Source organism: Schistocerca serialis, chromosome 7 (genome assembly GCF_023864345.2).
Source record: "Schistocerca serialis cubense isolate TAMUIC-IGC-003099 chromosome 7, iqSchSeri2.2, whole genome shotgun sequence".
NCBI classification, from domain to species: domain Eukaryota; kingdom Metazoa; phylum Arthropoda; class Insecta; order Orthoptera; family Acrididae; genus Schistocerca; species Schistocerca serialis.
Genome location: NC_064644.1, coordinates 587,854,275 through 587,877,809, shown reverse-complemented (window position 1 = coordinate 587,877,809; position 23,535 = coordinate 587,854,275). Strand labels below are relative to the sequence as shown.

The 23,535-nt window shown below is 40.8% G+C and overlaps 1 protein-coding gene across 2 annotated transcripts in view; it reads right to left on the bottom strand.

The window, feature by feature from the left end:
* The window catches only part of LOC126412154 (multidrug resistance protein homolog 49-like), a 454,076-nt gene that overhangs the window by 153,189 nt on the left and 277,352 nt on the right, over nt 1-23,535 (bottom strand). For both annotated transcript variants that reach the window (XM_050081614.1, XM_050081613.1), the window contains exon 11: nt 5,566-5,691. In XM_050081614.1, coding sequence (XP_049937571.1) covers nt 5,566-5,691 — 126 coding nt within the window. The remainder of the gene's footprint in view (nt 1-5,565; nt 5,692-23,535) is intronic.

The window sequence follows — 23,535 nt, the reverse complement described above, 5'->3', positions numbered from 1 at the left end:
TTCATGACAGTGGGGCACTGTGTACTTCACAGAAACATTGAAACAAAATCAAAAATGACTGGGGAGTGCCAAAAAAACTTCCAGATGGGCTAAAGGAGAGCTCATGTTGGCTCAAACTACATAGTCTGCAGACTGCTGAAAATATTCTTGGGAAACGCATCTTTACTGTACAGTGGCTAAAGTCACACAGCCGTTGCAATTTCCCAACCCACAATTATGCAAACCACACACATTGGCAGAATTTTGCCTACCAGTGTATATGCGCACTGACGGATATGTGACACAATTATCTTGTGCTGGCTGTGAGCAGTCCAGTCCATTCATGCATTTCTGTGGCACAGCTGCCACACAGAACCCCACTGGAGAGCAGATCTGATGAGCTGCAAGAAAATGTAGGTTTGTGTGACAGATGTTTAGCTTTTGCACATGTTGTTATGATTTCAACATGAGCACAATGGTGGCGGGCCAGTCAGTGGTAACTGCTCAGTGGTACATGACGTCAGCACTCAGATCTCTCTGGGCACAAGATAGGCATGTCCTCATGCAGCTGGTTAGTGGCAGTAGTGGCACTGCTCAGATTTCACAGACACACTCCGTCACGAAAACACAGCACAGGATTTGATCTGTGCCCTACACCTGAGACAGCGGAGGCAAAGAGACCATACAAATTGTCTAAATTCACATGAATACAGTCTCACCATGAGTTGAACGTGGATCCCGGGACTACAACAAAGAACCCCAGTGGCATGGAGGGTGATGTCCAGATATTGACAGGAATGAAAATGGAAAACTGCCAAGGAACTTAATCTTCGCTATAAGGGAGGCATTTTCAAGATGAAGAAAAAGTGAAAAAACTCTTTTGAAGCACTAAACAGCATAACTTCAGATGAGTTTAAAATGATTTCCACCAACATAAAACATGTTGGTACAAGAGTATTATGTCTGATGGATACTATTTTGTAGATGTTTAAGTTTTGAAAATTTTCTGTCAAATACACAATGTTTTGTAAAAAAATTCTTGTTATTTTTGGATGCCACCTCATATTTTGTAACCATGGCTTATTAAGCTGACGGTTCAGTAACATTCATACCTGTTCGCATCTGTCTCCTTTGGATTTGGGATTATTACACCCTTCATGACGTCTGGAGGTATTTTGTCTGTTTCAGATACCTGGGGTAGCAGGTGGAATAATTTTCTGCCTAGTACCAGTAACTCAATAATTCTGAGGCAATGTCATCTACTCCAGATGTCTAGTTTTGACTTACAAGGAAATGTCACCAACCTGACCTAATATTTCAAGAAGAAGAAAGCACACATCCAATCGACCCCACACAAAAAATTGGGCAATAATTTTGATAGTTTGTAGTTATGACCTTCCTAAAGTACAGGCTTTTAAACTTTTGTACACACCAGTTTTTTGTCACTTGCTCTACCACCCACTGCAGCTGCTTAATGCGTGAGTATTAACTACTAGCAGAGTGACAAATAACACATATCTGTCAGGGTTTTTTGAAACGTTATTCACAAACACATATTATTCTACACAAAAAATAGGTAAGCAACATGAGTAGGTAGTATGTCAAACTCATGCACATGTACATTCTATATTATTTTAATAATGTTCTCATATTGATACAACACAAAATTAAGATGAATAAACCTAAACAACTAAAGAATTATTACAAAATGAAGTTAATGTTTTTCAATTTACTATTCAATTATGCCAATAACATTGAAGAATGTTGCATCTCCTGTATATCTGCTTCACTTCAGCAGTATCAGCCATAAAATCCAAACAGAATAATGCTAAACAGTGATGTTAATAATTAAATAGTGCTATGCTACTTCTTTAGTGACACAATAAATTTTTCTTTCATTTACACTTCATTTGTGAATTGATACATAAAAATGTTCGAAGTACAGAGATCTTTGGCACCAGCCACAGGTTAGAAACCACATAATTTGACACAATGAATAAAGCAAGTTACTTATACAAAATCACTATTTCAGAAACCTCTTACTCATTCCACCGTAAAGCACTTCACACACTGGCATTAAGCAGCTGCAGTGGGGCAGAGCGATCGACAGACAGTTGGTGTACACAAAAGTTTAAACACTGTACATTCAGAAGGTCACAAATTCATTCTGTAGAATTATGGTGCAATTTTTGTGTGGGGCCCTTAACATATGAAGTCAATTTGGTGATGTTTCCTTGTTAGATTTCCAGAGCACTGAAAAATTCCTCTTGCAGTATCATATAATCCAACTCATCATCTTTTACTTCATCTTCTGCTTCTACAACATTGTCTATAAGTTTGATTCACTTGTACAGCTCGTTCTTATATATATTCCTTCACATAACAGCTTTCCTTTCTCTGCTTAGTACTGGTTCACCAAAAGAGCTCTTGATATTCATATAGCTGCTGCTCTTTTCTCCAAAGGTTTCTTTAAATTTCCAACAGGTAGCAACCTTCTCATAGTCATATATGTTTCTACAGCTTTTCTTTTGTCCTCTAGCCCTTCTTGCTTTGTCATTTTGCACTATTCCGCCAAACTACATATTTCAGCACAACCCACTTACCATAATAGGATGCTGACTCAGTTTTCCAGGTGGGTCAAGGGGAGACCATGAAGACCTTAGGGGGAATAATGTAATGCTTGTAGACCTGAAGGGTAGCTTTCCACACTGACTGCATTTAGTGCAAGTGGCATGGCAGCAATATCATTGGTCTGGAGTCATCAGGAGGTGTGCTGGATGTGTGCAGTGATGAAGCCTAAAACTGGATTTGTATCAAAGAACATTGTACAGATCATTTTATCCAAGGAGATACCATCATCATAAATCATTCAATAGAACTGAATGTCCTCAGGACATATAATCGCTGTAGTTTCCACATGTTTTCATCCATTGAAGGCCAGTTCAGGCAGTCTTCTAGACAGTAAGATTACTAATCTGATAGTGTAACTTCAATTCCTCACTGGTACACAAAGAACTGAAGTCACATATCATGAAACTGCTTTAATTTTTGGTCCTACAAAAATGGTTCAAATGGCTCTGAGCGCTATGGAACTTAACATCTGAGGTCATCAGTCACCTAGAACTTAAAACTACTTAAACCTAACTATAAAATGCAAGCAGAATGAACAGCACTTGCAGACTCGCTTTTATCGACATTGAAATATTAGCTGTGTCATAGTTTGAATCCAACATTTTGCATATAAGAGTGGATGCTAACACATAGATGTTAACTGATTGAATTCTAGCTGCTAACTCCAGACCCATTATTGGGTGGAAGTATATAAAGGCAGATGTACAAATAATAAATGAATTCAGTAATTACATTTCACTTTACAATAATGTAATGTCCAAATTTAGTAGTGGGGTCAACCTACTTAGCCCAACAATAATATTGGCTTACTGTATGCCAGATGTTTATAAAAGTATTGAAGTTCGAAGTACTATTTGATTAATACACTGCACACCAACACAGTGGTTTTCTGAATTTCACATAAAATTCTCAGATTAAAATTTATTCTAATTTATTAAATTTCTTAATTAGTGGTACTATCTGATTCAGAGTACAATGTCAAATCTGGGAAATAAACAAGCTAAGGCCTCAAATGACGAAAGTAATGTCATGTGGGTCAAAACTTGAATTACAAATATTTTCCTGTTTTATAAGTTTTCAGGGAAAGAACACTGCTTATGCGAAAGAGTAAAACTATGGCTATCCAATAAGATAGCTCTTTTTGTGAATAAACTGTTGCTGGCTTCCAACATTTTTATGATTACATGTTATTGGAACAACTCTAGTTCTTAATTTCTCTCAACTTACAAGGTTTTAGGCAAAACTAAATACACCATTTGAATCATCTGATATGAATTATGACGTGAATAATAACATTATGTAAAGTAATGCACAAATAATAATCTGGCAACTTTATGTACACAAGAACATGCAGCGTGTGTGTAGGTGGAAGCAACCAAAGATGAGAAAACAAATTAGTTATCTAAAGGAGTAGAAAGGTCGCAAAAGGATTAAGCCTATCTTGCTATATTTCAACAACTGCCCCTGAAATTACTGAAATAACTGCTGTCTCTTTTCCAGTACCATGTGTTAGTCTGACCTCTGCACAGGTAACCTCTGATGTGCCTGCTGGTTGTATCATTGAGACACTCCAGCCACCCATCCTGGCAATGTGCAAGATTTGTGTAGGGAACAGAGTAATATTTTAATATAGTCATATAAAATGCTTTGTACTAGTTAGTTTTCTCTTGTCTAACTCTGTTTCTTCAATATTACATTACAAAAATAGCAAACAATAACTACTACATTATTTGGCATTGAGATAAAAAGTTTTATAGTGCTGAAGCACATGCAGCAAGAAATCAACCTGTTGTTTTGTCCTTGTACTTTGAGTACAACAAATATGAGTAACTGACTGTCATAAGGAATCTTCATTCTTACTATCTTTACACAAGCCAATGAAAATTATAACACTAATATCATTCAGAACATTGTGGAATTTTAATTCATCTGTCAAGAAGTACGTTACAAATACATCTACAATATATATAAAAAAATAACACCAGTAAAATATGTTAAAAGTAATTCCTGCATATATTTTTCATATGTTTCAAGGAAAATTTTCCTATAAATTCATATGTAAAGTATATGGAAGTTAAACTGCAGAGAAAAAGATAGCTACATGTCAATTACATTTGTAAGTCTGTTGAAATACCAATGAAAAACTGAATTTCATGAAAAACACAATTTCAAAGTCTCTCTCTGTGACAACACACTGGACCCAAAATAACATTTTTTTACTGGACCAGACAAATGGTTGCTGAAACATCACTATCTAGAATGCCAACTTTGATTGTTTCCCAGTCAACTCTTTCCAAATGATTCAAAACTATAGCACAACAGAAGCCAATTCCAATTCTGCCATTGTAAGAACACTTTATTGGTACCGCAATCTGGTTATTTCAAGAAGCACTGCCCATCACCTTTCTAACTGACACATTAGTCTGCAACATTAAATAGTTCTGTTGGTCATAAATTAATGTTGTATGAGAATAGCTGTGAAACTTTCAACAGTCTGGCCAGTTTCTGCAATTTAACAGAAGTACTGAAGATTTTTATAACATGAGGGGATGATCTGGTGATATCAGTAGAAATTTGAAATTTAGAACTATCCTCCTAGTTACTAAAGACAAAAGTGAGATGTCAGATACCATGTATTTTGCAATGAGTACCAAGAGAACCAAAATTCAATGTGCTGCATGCATGCACAGGCGCGCAAACACACACACACACACACACACACACACACACACACACACACACAAAGAGAGAGAGAGAGAGAGAGAGAGAGAGAGAGAGAGAGAGAGAGAGATTGGGGCGAGAGGGAAATCACTCTCTTACCAAAGGAAAAATATAAAATTAAATAGTTCAGATGCACAGTTAACACAAGCAATACTTAATCTACATCGATAATGTTTTTCTACACAAACTTGAATAGTTTCAAATTACAACTATGTACTGTACATTAATACTTACAGATCCCAGCTGGGGATCATACAATCTTTGTATTAGCTGCACAACAGTAGACTTTCCACAGCCCGAACTTCCCACTAGGGCAACTGTCTCTCCTGGTTTGATTTTTAGTTCCAGTCCTTGCAGCACCTGCAATATCCTTCAAAAAATTACAAGGGACAGACAGATATTAACCCTGCTACAGATGGGCTCTTTGCATTCTGTGCTGAGACTGCTTTTGTTATGGCCGGTGCCTGTGTTGGGAGATGGTGTTCTGGCTGATATGAAATACTTATCTCACTTTTCAGAAACTATTAGGTGAAAAATTTTTATTGTTGCACATCCTGTAGTCTGATATCTTCACTTGATAAAGAACTGAATTTCTTTTCATTATCCATCATACACACTGTGCTGCATCAAATTATGCAAAATGTTGCCTGTGTTGAGAGATGGCATTCTAGCCAATATGAAATGAAAAAATTTGATTTTTGTACATATTAAAGTCTGATATCTTCACTCAAAGAACTGACTTTCTTTTCATAATTCATCATAGTTACTGCACTGCATCAAACAAAGTAAAACACTGCACAAAATTTTAAAACGTTCACAGAGGTAAAAACACATTGCATAAGCTTTATGCATGGTTGACATTAGCTCGTACACTGCACTGAATGAAATGTATATAATATATGAAAATTTTCTTTAAAATTGATAGCAGAACGAGATCTCATTTTGTTCTCGAGTTAATGGGTCTTACATCCAAAGGATGCTTGCACACAATGTATCCACTCATGTCCTCGTGCATCGCAGATCATGTGGTCATAACAATTGCCATATTCACAAGCAATTCATGATACAGAATTGAGGTTTTCTGCAAAAGACAGCACACAATGAGACATGTATATTGCATGATAAATACTCGAAACTTGTTTATTCACCAAGATATAGAAGTAATTTGTCTGCAGCAGTGAGAGGTCGGCACCTCAGCGAGCATTCAGACGTCCACAACACTATAGGACAAGCCAAGTGGTGCACACATACATGTCCACAACATCTGGGCAATGGTGATCAGGATGAGTATACATGCCCACAGAACCTAAGGATCAAATGTGTACACTTGTTGTTAAGTGTGAACTACTGTAATAAAGTATAATTTAGATAAAAACAATCTCCCCTTCCTCCCCCTCATAATGAATCAAAGTTTCTAGACATAGTGAGGAATCACAGATAAAATATATCTATATTATTCTTCTGAAAGGAAATTCTTACAAAGTGAAATTGTGAATAAGCTGCCTTGGAATTGTTACATCAAATACATTAAAATGTTTACAGATCTGCCTTAGTGGATTCAATTTAACACACACACACACACACACACACACACACACACACACACACACACACACACACACACAGAGAGAGAGAGAGAGAGAGAGAGAGAGAGAGAGAGAGAGAGAGAGAGAGAGAGAGAGAGAGAGAGGGGGGGGGGGGGGGAGGCCATGTCTTCAACCTTACATTTTGTGCATTATGTTAGGTCGTCTTTCGTTATGACTCTTTATGTCCTCCATTCATCAGCTTCTGATTATTGTGTCAGCGGATCTGCCATTCTTATTTTAGCGCAATGCTGGATTTTCTGCCCAAGTGCCTGGATATGTGGCGGTCCCGTGGTTATCATAACCTCTTGTAAAAAAATCAGTCTTCTGAAAACACTCCTTGGAGGCACATTGAGTGCCTTTAACTTGCAAAAGATGCTCTGTGGTATAATCTATTAGCAGATGGTATGTAATTTGCAGCACATTATTCTGTACTCGCAAGAGCTGAATATGGGGATATGTTACATTCCCTTACAATGTGGTGGTGTTCTTTAAGAGCTGTCTGAGCAGTAACTTGTACAGAATGTCTGTGTGATGTTCTGCTGACTTCCATTTTCACTTTGCTTCAAGCAACCCAGCAAAAATCCACCATAGATGCTGTATGTGCTAAAGCCTCTACATTACACAGAGGTAATGTGCACTTCTGGACCAATGTACTATTTCTCGTTGAATTTGGTTGAGGTTTTCAAGTTGGTCAGAATGTTCCATCACTAATAGTAATGGCTTAACTTCTGTATGCCTTGAAAGGTAGTAATCACTTTTATTTCAAGGTGGCTAAACAATAATGTATGTCTATAAGGCACCAGTCCAGGTGCCAAGCCATCATATTCCATCCAAATACCACTATGTCAACTGCATACAGAGTAAGCTACATTTGGTCTGCAAGTGGCAATTTGACTGTAAAAACCAGGCATATGACTGGCCTCAGCAGCAATCTTTGTGACACACCAGCACCAATGTCATCTAGAGAGATCCCATACTGGTTACACAGGTGAAAGATTATTACCTGAAGATAAGTACAGAGGTGAAAGATATGTGGCAATGGGAAACTGATGATTAAAAGGCTTGCAAGCCACAGGCTTTCATAAGCACAGACGACATCCATAAAAGAACTCCCAATGCTCCATTGCATCCATAGCCTCCCCCTCAGCACAGAATTTGATAGGCTATGTAATGTACATGTCAATGCCAAACTCCTCCTAGGGATAATTTTTTCCCCTTGCTCTTTCAGCAGAAGTCTCTCCAAGTATAGCTTCTCACATAATTTTGAAATCAAGAACTGTGGGCTTATTCATCAATAACTCTTTCGGAGCTACACCTCTTTGTCTGCCTTTGGTATTGTCACTATCTTTGCATGTTTCCGTGCCTCCAGTTAATGACACGTACGGATCCTTTCTAATGCTTCCCCACTTCATCTTTGTCAACCTTCGTTTTCATTAGAGTATTAGTATTTGTATTTGTATTTGTATTTGAGTAACCTGCACTTTCTTTAAACTTCCCCACTATATCCCTTTTTCTACCATGAGGAAGGATCTATTAGTTCCAAAAGCAAGGAAGCGTATCTCCCTAAAATTCATATGCGTCGATCAGCAGTACTACACATCTTGTCCCTTGAATGTAAATACTCATAATTGCCAGCAATTCTGCCTTATAATTTAGAAATATGGAATATGATACAGAAAACAGCTACTATGTAGTAGGACACACTTGGAGGCTGGCACTCAGCCAGTCAGTATTTCGAGTCTTTCCAGTGTTAAGCTGGGAGTTTAACACTGACGGAGTGACGGGGATGAATCGTATCACTGGTACCTTGTATAGCTTGAAAAAACTTGTATTCACGCACTGACCAAATATATTTGGTTTGGTCCTCTGGATGTTCAACCTGCAAGAAACCTACAGCAAAGGCATCAGCCATATTCATGAAATCTCCCCCAATCTGAAATGGTAGTATCTCCTGGCAGCAGTGGGGAAGAGCCTCTAACATCTGCCAGGCTGTGTCGTTGTTTAGTTAGGGCATAAAGATCTTGGCAGCCCACACCTGATTTCTGTACATGTTGATAGCAGTTTTACTTCATGTTGTGAACAATTATGCAACCACTTCATGACTGGATTTTAAGTTAATTGATGTAAAACCAATTTTATGGGCACTGGAATTGAGCCGATGTGGCTGTGGTTGCCATAAGTGGTCATGCTGGGCTACTGACTGTTATAGTGTTCTATGCAAAATCACGAAGTGGATCTAAGGCCGTTATTACACTATCATATTTCTTTGACAAAGATGATCAAATATTCATCAAATTTCTCTGATAAAGATATTTGATGTGATGCTTAGAAGGGGTATTACAGAGTCGTCATATTTTTCAACAAATTGAAGATGGTAGACAACACCTTGTTATTGTGCACTTGTGCACTGCGGTTGCTAACACCACAATTGCATTGTGTGTGTATTTGGAAGCAAAGCAGCAGCAAAAAAGGAAACATACTTGGATGAAGCCATAGGTATTACGTCGAAATAATAAAAACATTCAGCAAAATTTGTTATGAGAGCACAAACTTTGTTGTGAGAGCTGCAAGTGGAGGACGTCAAGTCTTAAATAAATTACTTACAAATGGATGAGAGAGTATATCAGTCTAATAGATGAGAGTGTATTTCAGTTGCTCAGTGAAGTGCCTTCTCATATTACAAAACAGAATACTCTCTTGAGAAATAGTGGTGTTTGTGGGCATGAAGCCATCTGCAGCATGTTCCACCTGCCCGTCAACACACAATTAATAACATGCAATGTGCTCCTTGCTATTCCCCCCTCCAGCCCCCCATCACCCTAGTCAAAACAAGTGTATTTTAAAAAATAAAGAGAGTCGAAGGAACACACACCAACTTTGAAGCAATGTTTACAAACACATTACAGAGGCACCAAACCGCTATAGTGACACCAGTGCTCCAAGTGGTTACATTTCACATTGCAGTGAACAGAAGACATAGGGACTTTATTTGACAACAGGCGAGATCTGATAAAGTTTTGTGTTACACCATCAAATTTCTTTGACACACATATTTGACATATCAACTTTGACAAAGAAATATGATACTGTAATACTGGTCTACAGCTGGTGTGGCAATAAAAGACAAAAAAAAGAAAGCTCAAGTTTTAAATTTTACATTTAAGAAAACATTCACACAGGAGAATTGTACATACACACTGTTGTTTGACCGTTGCACAGATTTCCATATGGACAACATAGTAATAGGGATCCCTAGCACAGAGAAGCAACAGAAAGATTTGAAAATGAATAAGCTGCCTGGTTCAGGTGGAACCCCAATTCAGTTTTATGAAGAGTACTCTACAGCATTGGCCCCTTGCTTTGCTTGCATTTATCATAAATTTCAGGCTCAAGTAATTGAAAAATAGTCCAGGTGACTCCTGTATGTAAGAAGTAGAAGAGAATGGACCCACAAAATTACACACCACTATCCTTAAAATTGGTTTGCTGCACAATTCTTGAACATATTCTCAGTCTGAATACTATAAATTTCCTTGAAACGAAAAAGCTTTTGTTCATGAATCATCACGGTTTTAGAAAGCACTGCTGATGCTGATGTGAAATGCAGCTTGCCCTTTTCTCAAATGATATAGTGCAAACTATGGATGAACAGCAATAGACAGATTCCATGTTTTTAAATTTCTGCAAGCACTGGACACAAAGGCCCACTGCACACTGTTAACAAAGATATGAGCATGTGGAACAGGTTCCCAGATATATGAGCTGCTCAAAGTCTTCATAACTAGTAGAATCCAGTACGTTGTCTTTGACGGCAGGTATTCATCAGAGACAAGGGTATCATTAGGAGTGCCCCACGGAAGTGTGATACGACTGGTTTTATTTTCTGCATATATAAGTTATCTGGCAGACAGAACGGGCTGTGACTGTTTGCTGATGATGCTGTGGTGTATGGGAAGATGTCATCATTGAGTGACTGTACAAGGATAAAAGATGATTCGGACAAAATTTCTAGTTGGTGTGGTTAATGTAAACAAGTAGGAAAAACAAACCCATAATGTTCTAATACAGTGTAAGTAGTGTTTCACTTGATAAAGTCACTTCGCTGGGTGTAATGTTGCAAAGAGATATGAAGTGGAATGAAATGTAAGGATTCTAGTAGGAAAGGCAAATGGTTGACTCTGGAGAATTTTAGGAACATATGGATCATTCATAAAGGAGAACACCTACAGGACACCAGTGCAATGTAAAAGTATTCTTGAGTATTGTTTGAGCATTTGGGACCCACAACAGATCAGCTTAAAGGAAGACATCAAAGCAATTAAAAGGCAGACTGCCAGATTTGTTACCCACAGGTTTGAACAACACACAGTTATTATGGAGATGCTTTAGGAACTCAAATGGAAATCCCTGGAGAGAAGGTGACACTCTTTTTCAGGAATGCTAATGAGAAAATTTGGATAACCATCATTTGAAGCTACTGCAGAATGATTCACTGCTACTAACACACATTTCTCGTAAGGATCACAAAGATAAGAGAAATTAGGGTTCATAAAGAGGCATATGGACAGTTGTTTTGCCTCACTTTATTTGCAAAAGGAACAAGACAGGAAATGACTAATAGTAGTAGAGCGTCTGCTTGTTCTCCATTTGTTGACACAGTGTTTCCTCACTCCCAATATTTTGAGGCTGTGTTATGGGTGCTATTTCTTGCTCAAATGGGGTCCTGTAAGTCTCCCAGTTGACGACCTGTAGACTGGATCCATATCAAAAGTGATGCTACTCCACATTGTTGAATACATATTCCACGGCAATCCCTGAATGACTGCAGGATCGCTCGTGTCAGCCATCCTTTGCCTATTGGTGGAAAGATGGATATTAAGGCCCAGCAGTAGGACAGCAAGCTATTTGGCAACAAGGAATTTTTGTGACCACTATTGTTTATCATTCTGGAGTTCCAATAAGAATGTTTTGGAACAAAATTGACACCCATGAGGACCTTCATGATAAGGGACAGGAATTTAGTGAAGTCAACTGATTGTAGTAGATCAAAGAGGTGTACAATACCCAGCAATGAGGAGATGTGCCTGTGTTATGTCTCTACAGCACCACTTTTGCTTCCAGTTTTTCCAGTGAAGGGAAATGCTCTTGGTGTTGATAAAAGCCACTGTTAACATAGACTGATAGGCCACTGCTCATAGGCATATGGTCAGAGTGACATTAGTAATAATTAGCACATCACAAGTTTGCACCTTGTTTTAGGTGTGTCTCACAAGCCAGTCACGTATTGGGGCCATGCATTACAACTGTATAAACCCACTGTTAATGTTGTTTTAATTCCACATGTACATTGTCAGCCAATTCATTGTGCTGGCTAAGCTGAGCTGTTTGTGACCTGGTGACTACCTCAATGGCTGTCTGTAATGCAGCCACTATTTGCCACAGTGAATCTAGCATCAACTGTGTTCAGTAGTGCACTGTTTAGTGCCACTGTTACTTCAACTTTGGGCAGTATGGTCATCTAATTATTGTCCAACACGGCATCAGTGTGTTGGAATCACAACTTGGAAATCCAGGGGGGATTGTTTACAGCATATTTTACTTTCCTGGCACTGGTGCTCTTGGTGAGTCTGAACTATCAGCTAACTTCTTGGTCTTCGTTCACTGTTCACACAGAGAGTAGCTCATGTTGGCTGCTGAAGGTTGGCTGCTGTCACATTTCACATCAGTCAGTTCTGTACGTGGTGCAGGTTAATCCACTGTGGGCAACTCCTGGACTTGGGCAGGGCTACAGCCATGTAGCTGATACTGGTCTTAGGTGTAGATGGTTGTTCATGGTGACAGGTGCAGTATTCAACAGCTATGGTGATAGGAGCAGTATTCAAGAGCTGTGCTCATCAGGCTTTGTACTCTTTTGTCTGTGTTTATGATGGTATGTATATTATTACTGACCTCCCCTGTTTCAACTTTCTGTTCCTCTTATCCTTTGCTTTGTTAGATGGTGCTCCAGGTGTAGTAGAGGAACTATTCTTCAATCCCACTGTATCTTCTCTAAACTTGAACTGGTACTTCTGGAGAGAAACTTGTACCTTGATGAAGCTGGTGATGAAGCAACATGATTTGTAACTGGCCCTTATTACATCTACATCTAGTTCTACATCTACACTCTGCAAACCACCATGAGATGCATGGCAGAGAGTATGTCCCAGTGTACCACATATTAGGGTTTCCTCCCATTCCATTCACAAATGGGAACGCGAGAAGAATGATTATCTGAATGACTCTGTGCATGCAGTAATTATTCTAATCTTATCCTCATGATCCCTAAGTGAGCAATACACAGGGGACTGTACTATAACCATAGAAACAGTATTTACAGTCGATTCTTGAAGCTTTGTTAATAGGCTTTCTCCAGGATAGTTTATGTCTACCTTTAAGAGTCTTCCTGCTCAGTTCTGTCACTGTCTCTGTGACACTCTCCCTCAGATCAAACAAAGCTGTGGCCATTTGTGCTGCCCTTCTCTATACACATTCAATATCCTCTTTTAGTCTTATTTGGTATGGGTCCCACACACAAGAGCAACATTCTTGAACCGGTTGCACAAGTGATTTGTAAGTAATCTTCTTTGTGGCAGATTGCACTTCCCCAAATTCTACCAATGAACTGAAGTCTACCACCTGCTTTACACATAACTGAACCTTGGTGATCATACCATTTCATATCCTTAGAAAGTGTTACACCCAGTTATTTGTATGAGTTGACTGACTTCAACAGTGACTCAATGATATTATAGTCATAAGAAACTATGCTTTTTTGTTTCGTGAAGTACACAAATTTACATTTCAGAATATTTAAAGCAAGTTGCCAATCTTTTCAACAATTTGAAATCTTATCGAGATTGGACTGAGCACTTAGGCAGCTTCCTTCAGATAGTACATCATCACAGATAACAGCATCATCTGCAAAAAGTTTGAGGTTGCTATTAATATTGTCTGCAAGGTCATTAATATACAACATGAACAGCAGGAGTCCCAAACACTTCTCTGGGGTACACTTGAAGTTATTTCTTCATCTGACAATGATGCTCCAACCAAGATAACATGTTGTGATCTCCCTACCAAAAAGTCCACAATCCAGTCACAAATTTCACTTTATACCCCAAATGATCATACTTTTGACAATACATGTAGATGTGGTACTAAGCCAAATGCTTTTTGGAAATCAAGAAATACTGCAGCCACCAGACTGCTTTGATCCAAAGCTTTCAGTATGTCATGTGAGAAAAGTGCATGTTGTGTTTCACACGATTGACATTTTCGAAATCCAAGTTGCTTGGCACTGAGGTGGTCATTCATTTCGTAAGCCAATTTCCCAATACAGCTCCTGGGTGGTCACGTAAACACTTCAAAATTTATTCTGGAAATCTGCTTCTCATTAGCAGTTTTCCAGTTCCACAATCAATTTTTGCTGACGTATAAGTGCAGCCAGTATTGAACTATGCTTGGGCTCTCAGGTTTCGTCTTGTTTTAAAAATTTTGGCTAATATTGACAGAGTGGCTTTACATATAGTGAAGGATAAGTAGAAATATTAGACTGAAGCTATTTACACCTCGTCTAACTGAAGAGAAATAGCGATTGTGCTGACTAAATCATAAACTACATTTGCTGTTTTCCAGGGGCTGTAGTTAACTGGGCTAACAAATCCGCTTCAGACGTTAACATGTAAACACAACAACAAAAAATGGTTTCCGAAATTAGGGTTTTCGTCTTTTGGAAGATATTTCACATGTGAAAGTAGTGATTCAGAGTATAGGACATGTGATGTAGTCAGCCTATAGTGACATCACTGTTAAGCAGTGCAAACACACAAATAGGAAAAGTCAATGGTTTAAATTTATGTACATAGTGTAGCTACAAGAAAAGCTAAGGTTTCACATATAATATTTGTCTGTTTTGCATGTGTTACACTTCAATACACCACACAAATGTGCCAGTAATATTTTAAGTAATGGCGTAAATGTCTGGTCTTCTGGGCTCGAAATTCTTCTAAGAGGCTGGCCCTCAAAGTGTTATGCTTTAAATGAAAATCAAACACTGTGAATTAAGAAATTCAAAGCAGTTTTGTACACGTAACATCATAACTCATATTGCACAAAATGAAATGTAATGCTTTTCAAATGACCAATTGCAATATTTTCCTGCGACCTTTTAGAATTCATTTCAGCGGTTGTCAGAGAGCACGAGAAAACGGCGTTACTGTGCCTGCAAAGCCAAGATGAGGTAGGTAGCCCACATGTACATGCGTGTATGGCATTAAGAGATCTTACATTACGTCAGAAATGAATCAGGACATCATAGGATATTCCAAGAGCACCGGCATTTTGTAAACCATACTAAATCTGTAATTCAGCTTAAAGAGCATATTCATATGTCCAGATTCACAAATAAGTAGGCCCCAAGCTGATATTAAACTTTTCAGTGTGGTTTTTGGAATGCAAATTTTCTTAAGTATTACCTCGTATTAAGTTCTATGGCGTTATGCCAGAAGTTGCTGAACATAACAACGTGCACTTGAAATTCTGTAAACAGCTGACCCTAGCCAATAGTGCTTCAAATAAATTGACTGCCTCTGTGGACAAGATTGATTAAAGCCATATTTTTTTTTAGCAAATCGATCATTGTTCTGCAAGGCAATTAATACCAGACTGCCAAAAACTTAGAAATAAAATAAAATCAGAAAACTGAGACTAATAACATATTTTAGCCTTCCATAATTATATGAATATTTTTGTTCACTTTATAGCTCATGGCCAGAGAAAATCATTTTGTTTTTCTGATCTGAAAACCAACAGGAAACAGCAAAATCACTAAACATGATCACAGTTCACGTGGAGACTACCCCTCATCCCACTACAACTCAGACTGCTCTAAGCATGTACGAATCTTGCAGGTTGGGTGTGCCAGAACAATGTTTCCGGGTAGCATCTGGCTGCTTGTTGCTACGGCTGATACAGCCCATGTCGGCAATGATACAGCTAACAGCTGAACTTCAAGTAGCCAGAGGCAGAAGAAGGTATAGCTCATACATGACTCAACTGCACATGCACATAAGCCTGCTGGTAAATGCTCAAATGAACCTAATGTTAACGGTTGTGACATCACACCCATCGGAAGCAATTTGTTGTTTTTAAGTAGTGCATAGTCTTCATCCTAAAGCCTTCGACACATTTTACCATTGGCAGATGCTTGTGTGTGCACTGTGTTTTGTTGCTTTGCAACTTAAGATTTATTTAATTTTTCCCACATTTACATTGTATTGGTTGGTTGGTTTAAAAGAGAGGGCAAGGGACCAAACTATGAGGTCATTGGTCCCTTGTTCCTAATTTAAAAAATGCCACAAGTTTGAGAATAAAACAGATGAGACATATAACATAAAACAGAAAGAAAGGAAAGACCCCAAGAAGGAAGGAAAGGCAATGAACACTAAAAGGAGCAAAAGAAGACAATAAAACAACAGAGATCTGCAAGAAACAGTTAGAAGAGAGTAAAACAAGGAAGCAAATTACAGTGGCTGGCCGACCATGAAACTAAAAACATAAATCCAGCCACCCTGCAACACATTAAAATCTCCACCCTAGAGGCACTAGGGTGGAGGACACAGAGGAACAAAGAACAAGTGCTAAAACTCAGATCGAATGATAAAACCCACCCTCACGGATGAAATATAAAACCAAACCAGCCGACGAGTTCGTGTCTGCTTAAATCAATGATAACGAGTCTGGCAACTGAAAATGAAGTCGTAGGGCAGACAAAGAAGGACAGAGCAGAAGAATATGTGCCATTGTCAACTGGGCACTGCACCAACACTGAGGTGGGTCTTCAAGGTGCAGGTGGTAGCCGTGGGTCGCCCAGGCATAGCAAATGCGGAGCTGGCAGAGAACCACAGAGCCCCAGCAAGAGGCCATCATCGAGGAATTCCACACATTCGTGGTCCACTTAATGGCTCGCAGTTTGTTGTGCGTAGTGAGATTTTGCCATTCCATCTCCCAAAGATGAAAAACCGTGTGGCATAATAATGAACACAGGTCAGTTGCGGGGATGCCGATCTCAGAAATGGTTACCGTGTAGCCTGTTTGGCCATCCTGTCAGTAAGTTCATTTCCTGGGATTCCGATATGACCAGGGGTCCAGACGAACACCACTGAACAACTGGACTGTTCCAGGACATAGATGGACTCCTGGATGTACATTACCAAAGGATGATGAGGGTAGCAATGGTGCATAATTTTCAGGCTGCTCAAAGAGTCAGTACATAAAATAAAAGACTCCCCAGAGCATGAACGGAGATACTGAAGTGCACAAGAAATGGCCACCAGCTCTGCAGTGAATACACTGCAGCCACTGGGTAAGAAATGCTGTTCAATATGGCCACCATGAACAAAGGCAAAGCCAACGCAACCATCGGCCATTGAGCCATCAGTGTAAACCATTTCAGAGCACCAGAACACGTCAAGAATCGATAGGAAGTGACAGTGGAGAGCCACAGTGTTAACAGAGCCCTTAGGGCCACGTGAAAGATCCAGACGAAGCTGTGGCCGTGGTGTACACCATGGAGGTATATGTGAACGGACCACAAGTAGAGGTGGTAAAGGGAAGGACTCCAGTTCAGAGAGAAGGGACCGCACGCAAACTGCAATCAATAGCCTCGACCTGGGCCACCATTGTGGGATATGGACTGCTGTGGGCAGGAAAAGGAGATGGCAATTCAGATGCTCAAGAGAACTAGGAATGTGTGCTGCATAACTGGTGAGCAGCTGTGCATGTCTGATCTGCAATGGAGGGACACCAGCCTCCACCAGTATGCTGGTCACGGCACTCGTCCTAAAAGCTCCTGTCACTAGTCGAACCCTGCAGTGGTGCACAAGGTCGAGTAAATGCACGCTGAGGGCACTGCTGGGCCATAAACCACACTCCCATAGTCAATTCAGGATTGGACAAGGGCTCTGTAGAGCCGCAACAATGTAGAGCAATCTGCACCCCAATTGATGTTGCTCAGGCAACAGAGGGCATTGAGGTGCTGCCAGCACTTCTGCTTAAGCCAATGAAAATGAGGAAGCCAAGACAATCAAACATTGAAAACCAGTCCTAAGAATTGATATGTCTCCACTACAGCAACTGGATCATCATCATGAAGGTAAAGCTCTGGGTCCGAATGAATGGTATGATGCCGACAGAAGTGCATGACACAAAACTTTGCGGCTGAAAACCAGAAGCTGTGGGCTAGAGCCCATGACTGTGCCTTGTGGATGGCTCCCTTTAGGTGACGCTCAGCAACACCAGTACTGGAGCAGCAGTACGAAATGCAGAAGTCATCTGCATACAGAGAAGGTGACATGGAGGGCCTGACAGCTGCTGCTAGACCGTTAATGGCCACTAAAAATGGAGAGACACTCAATACAGAGCCCTGCAAGACTCCATTCTCCTGGATATGGATGGAACTATGGGAGGCACCAACTTGGACATGGAAAGTATGGAGTGACAGGAAGTTTTGGATAAAAATTGAGAGCTGTCGCCGGAGACCCCACTCATACAATGTGGCAAGGTAATTATGTCGCCAGGTCATGTCGTGTGCTTTAGGTAAGTCAAAAAAGATGGCAACCAGGTGTTGCCATCTGGAAAAGGCTGTCCAGATGGCAGACTCAAGGGACACAATATTGTCAGTGGTAGAGCGACCCTGGCGGAAGCTGCTCTGACATGGAGCCAGCAAGCCACGTGACTTCAGGGCCCAACCCAACCGCCGACATACCATATGTTCCAGCAGCTTACAAAGAACGTTGGTGAGGCTGATGGTACGATAGCTATCCACATCAAGCGGGTTTTTACCAGTTTAGAGCACTGGAATAATGGTGCTCTCCTGTCATTGTGATGGAAAGATGCCATCGAACCAGAACTGGTTGAAGATGTTGAGGAGATGTTGCTTGTAGTCAGATGAGAGATGTTTAATCATCTGGCTGTGGATCCGATCAGGCCTAGAAGCTGTGTCAGGGCAATGTGCAAGGGCACTGAGGAGCTGCCATTCTGTAAACGAGGTGTTATAAGATTCACTGTGGTATGTAGTGAATGAGAGGACGTGGTCCCTTCCAACCACCATTTGAGAGTGCAAAAGGCTGGGGCTAATTCTCTGATGCAGAGGCTCAAGCAAAGTGCTCAGTTAAGTGCTTGGCAATTGCGTTTGCATCAGTAGATAGCATGCCGTATATCTTAACACCGGGACACCTGTTGGAGTCTGGTACCCGAAAAGATGTTTGATCTTTGCCCAGACTTGGGAAGGTGACATATTGCACCCAATGGTCGAGATGTATCTCTCCCAACACTTGTGCTTCCGACATTAGGTAAGTTGGCGAACACAGGCACGGTGCCGTTTAAAGGCTATGAGGTGCTCCAGGGAAGGGTTCTGCTTAAGCTGCTGTAGAGCTCGCCAACGCTCCTTAATTGCTTCAGCAACTTCTGGCAACCACCAAGGGACTGTCTTATGCCTTGGGCACCCTAAAGAGCTAGGGATCACGTTTTCTGCTGCACAAACAATTGTAGTTACCTGCTCAACCATGACATCGATGTTACCATGTGGGGGGGAGAATCAACGGTGACAGCAGAGTTTCCCAGTCCGCCTTGTTTAAAGCCCATCTGGGCAGGTGTTGGCCTGACGCCGGAGCAGTGACAGGAAGACGGGGAAGTGGTCACTACCACACAGGTCGTCATGTACTCTCCAGTGGATAGATGAGAGAAGTCCTGGCCTGCAAATTGATAAATCAATGACCGAGTAACTACCATGAGCCACACTGAAATGTGTAGCAGCCCCAGTACTTAGGAGGCAGAGGTCAAACTGAGACAGTAAAGTTTCGACATCTCTGCCTTGGCCAGTAAGCACAGTGCCACCCCACAAGGGGTTATGGGCATTTAAATCTCCCGAAAGTCGGAAAGATTTAGGGACTTGATCAATCAGTGCAGTTAATACATTCAGGGGCACTGCACCATCTGGAGGAAGATATACATTGCAGACAGTTATTTCCTGTGTCGTCCTTATTCTGACAGCCATAGCTTCAAGAGTGGTTTCAAGGGGCAGAGGTTCACTACAGACTGAGTTTAGGACATAAATGCAAACTCCACCTGACACTCAATAATAGTCGCTATGGCTCCTCTAATATCTCTTATTAGCATGGAGGGAAGGGGTCTGCATTGTTGGGAACCAGGTTTCTTGGTGGGGAATGCAGATAGCAAGTGTAAAGCTTAACAGTTGCCATAGCTCAGCCAAGCGGTGGAGAAAACTGCTGCAATTCCACTGGAGGGTGACGTCATCATGAGACTGGGAAGGCATTGCCCATTCAATGAGGCACTTTACGCCTCAGAGCCACCTGCTGCCACCAACTTATTGCCTGAGCAGTCCACATCCATTGTGTCTGAGGGTCTGGCGAGATCTACATCCTCAGCGGACACCATAATCTCCACCCCATCCTCAGATGCAGAGCTTGTAGGTAGCGGTAGTGTGGGTGCCACTGCAATTCCCTTGGTCTTAAGGGGTCTTCTTTTTGGATTTCTCTCGCTACTCCTTGGGTTTCCCTGGCTGGGAAGACTTCACTGATTCAGTCTCTAGGAGTGAGGAGGAGTGTGAAGCCCTACGACCAGCTGCGTTTGAGCTCTTCAGCCACAGGTGGGTGTCTTCTTTCTCACTAGCAGAAGCCTGGGAAGGGAGTGACCCAAGGGACCTCCTCCTAGCGAGAGAAGCTGAAGAAGACTTATGTTTCTCTGGCTTAGAAGTGGGGACTGGCACCCATATGGTTGGGGCAGGTGTTGCTCCCGAAGTAGATGGTGCGGAAGTAACAGGGAGGGAAATGCCCCCACCATCAACGGGGCAGGTGCAGTCTTCCAGCTCTGAGATATGACTGGCGTTGGCAGAGCTGATGGTGCCAGAACCGTTGTAGCGGTGGCGTAAGATGATGTCATACGTACAGGATGCAGATGTTCAAATCTTCTCTTAGCCTCAGTGTAGGTCAGTCGGTCTGGGGTCTTGTACTCCATGATTTTCCTTTCTTTCTGGAGATCCTGCAGTCTGGCGAGCAAGACGAATGGTGCTCTCCACAGTTGACACAGATAGGAGGTGGGGGACATGGAGTATTGTGATGTGATCAGCATCCACAATCTTGACATGTGACACTGGAAGTACAGCGGAAAGACACATGGCCGAACTTCCAGCACTTAAAACACTGCATAGGGCTAGGGATATAGGGCTTTACATCACAGCGGTAGACCATCACCTTGACCTTCTAGGGCAACGTATCGCCCTCAAAGGCCAAGATGAAGGCACGGGTGGCAACCTAACTATCCCTCAGACCCTTGTAGACATGCAAGATGAAATGTACACCTCGCTGCTCTAAATTGGTGTGCAGCTCATCGTCAGACTGCAGAAGAAGGTCCCTGTGAAATATGATACCCTGAACCATATTTAAGCTCTTATGGGGTTTCATGCTTACAGAAACATCCCCTAGCTTGTCACAAGCAAGTAATCTCCGTGACTGGGCAGAGAATGCTGTTTTGACCAAGACTGACCCAAATCTCATTTTAGACAAGCCCTCCACCTCCCCAAAATGTTCAACAATAAACTGAGGCTTCATAATCATAAAAGATTCCCCATCATCTCTCGAACATACAAGGTACTGGGGCGAGTAAGATCTGCTGCCATTCTTAGCCTGATGTTCCTCCCATGGTGTGGCCATGGAGGGGAACGATTTGGGTGCCATACTCCTGTGCGTTGAATTGAGCTCGTGAATGCTTAGAGACTGTTGGTGAATCACCACCAGCAAGAGATGATGGACTACACTTCATCGTGTGTCGTCCGCCCTGATGCCACCCACTCCGACCAGGAGCCCTCCCCATGGGTGCCACCCAGCTGCAGCAAAGACTACCTGGCGGGATGGCCATTGCCGGAAATCCCGATGCCCCAGGGAGATGGGCATCTGTCACTTGGCATACATGGGGAGTTGACGGCGCAGGCATCAGCAGAGCGATCCCTGTGTTGTCAAGGGGCTACAACCAACAGGGTACATGGTGGCCCCACCACAATGGACTGGCTACCGTGCTGGATATAAGGTGCAAAGAAGTCCATGGTCATCCTAAAAGATATCAGGTCTATTTGTTGCCATTAGATCCAATATAATTCCATCATCAGTGGGTTTCCTAACTACCTGTTGTAGGTAGTTTTCAGAGATGCCATTTAATAATTTTTCACAAGATGTTGTATCATGCCCATAACTAACAAAACTTAACTTTCCAATTAATTGTTGGATGTTAAGTCTCCACTGATGATTATAGTATGATAGGAGAACTTATGTACAAGTGAACTGAGGTTCTGTCTAAAATTTTTGGTTACAATTGGAGATGAGTATGGTGGGTGACAGAAGGACCCAATTATCATTTTATGCCCTCATCTGATGCTGAGTCTTGTCCAATCTCACATGCACCTTCAATTTCTTTCTCAGTGAATTTGAGTTTCCCGTCTACCCCAGCAAATACACTACCTCCATTTGCCATTTGCCTATCCTTTTGATACACAATTTTTTTCCAAAAATCTCACTGCTATCAGTTTCAGGTTCAACCAGCTTGGACACCAGAAACAGAATTGTCATGGAGCATGTGCATTGCTATTGCTATCAGCACAAATTTCAAAAGTATTTGTCAAGCAATATGGTTGGTATCTCCAAAAGCTCTTCACTTATACATCGAATGAGAATTACTGCCCTAAACCCATGACAGTTCCAGCTGTAGCTCACACATTGCTGTCCACACATTCCACAGCTCCTTCGGTTTTATACTTCAAAAATACACCATTCCAAATTAATTGAAGGCACTAGCAAGAAACAGTATACAAGATAGAAAATTCTAGTTTTTTTTGTGTGCACATTGGAAAAACATACTGCTACTTTTGTAATAACTGTTGAAATTAGGGACACAGAAATCAGTAAATTCATTAATCTATTGATGTCATATGGGATAACATTTTAAGGTAACTCTTCACTTACACAAAAGGCATTCTTTGTTCTAAAGAAAGTAATTACACTTTCGCATAGTGTTCATACATGCATATATTATAGGCCTGTATTCAAGCTGTTGGGTATATTAACAGCATTCTGACAGTAAATTTATTTACTTGTGGAATTGGTTGTTAACAGTCCACTGAATTTGAGAGTAACACAATGCTACTCAAAGATGAAGAGTAATGCTTCTATCTAGTTTCACGTTCCATGGATTGTTTTGCACGATAAATTGTAATGATGTGGAATGAGTCATTTTACATACACACTGCAAATTAATTTCTAAGTATAGGTATATGCTGAATATTAATAAGTGTTTTTCTTTTTATACCTACAGATATGCTACTCATGACTTTTTATACATTGCAATAATAGAAATTATTCTATAGAATAGAAGAAGTTGTCAAGAAGAAAATTTTTCAATTTGTTTTCAAATCTTAGTTTGTTGTCTGTCAGACATTTTACATCCACAAATAAGTGATCAAAAATATCAGTTGCAGCGTGGTACATCCCTTATTGTGCTAAAGATAAACTGA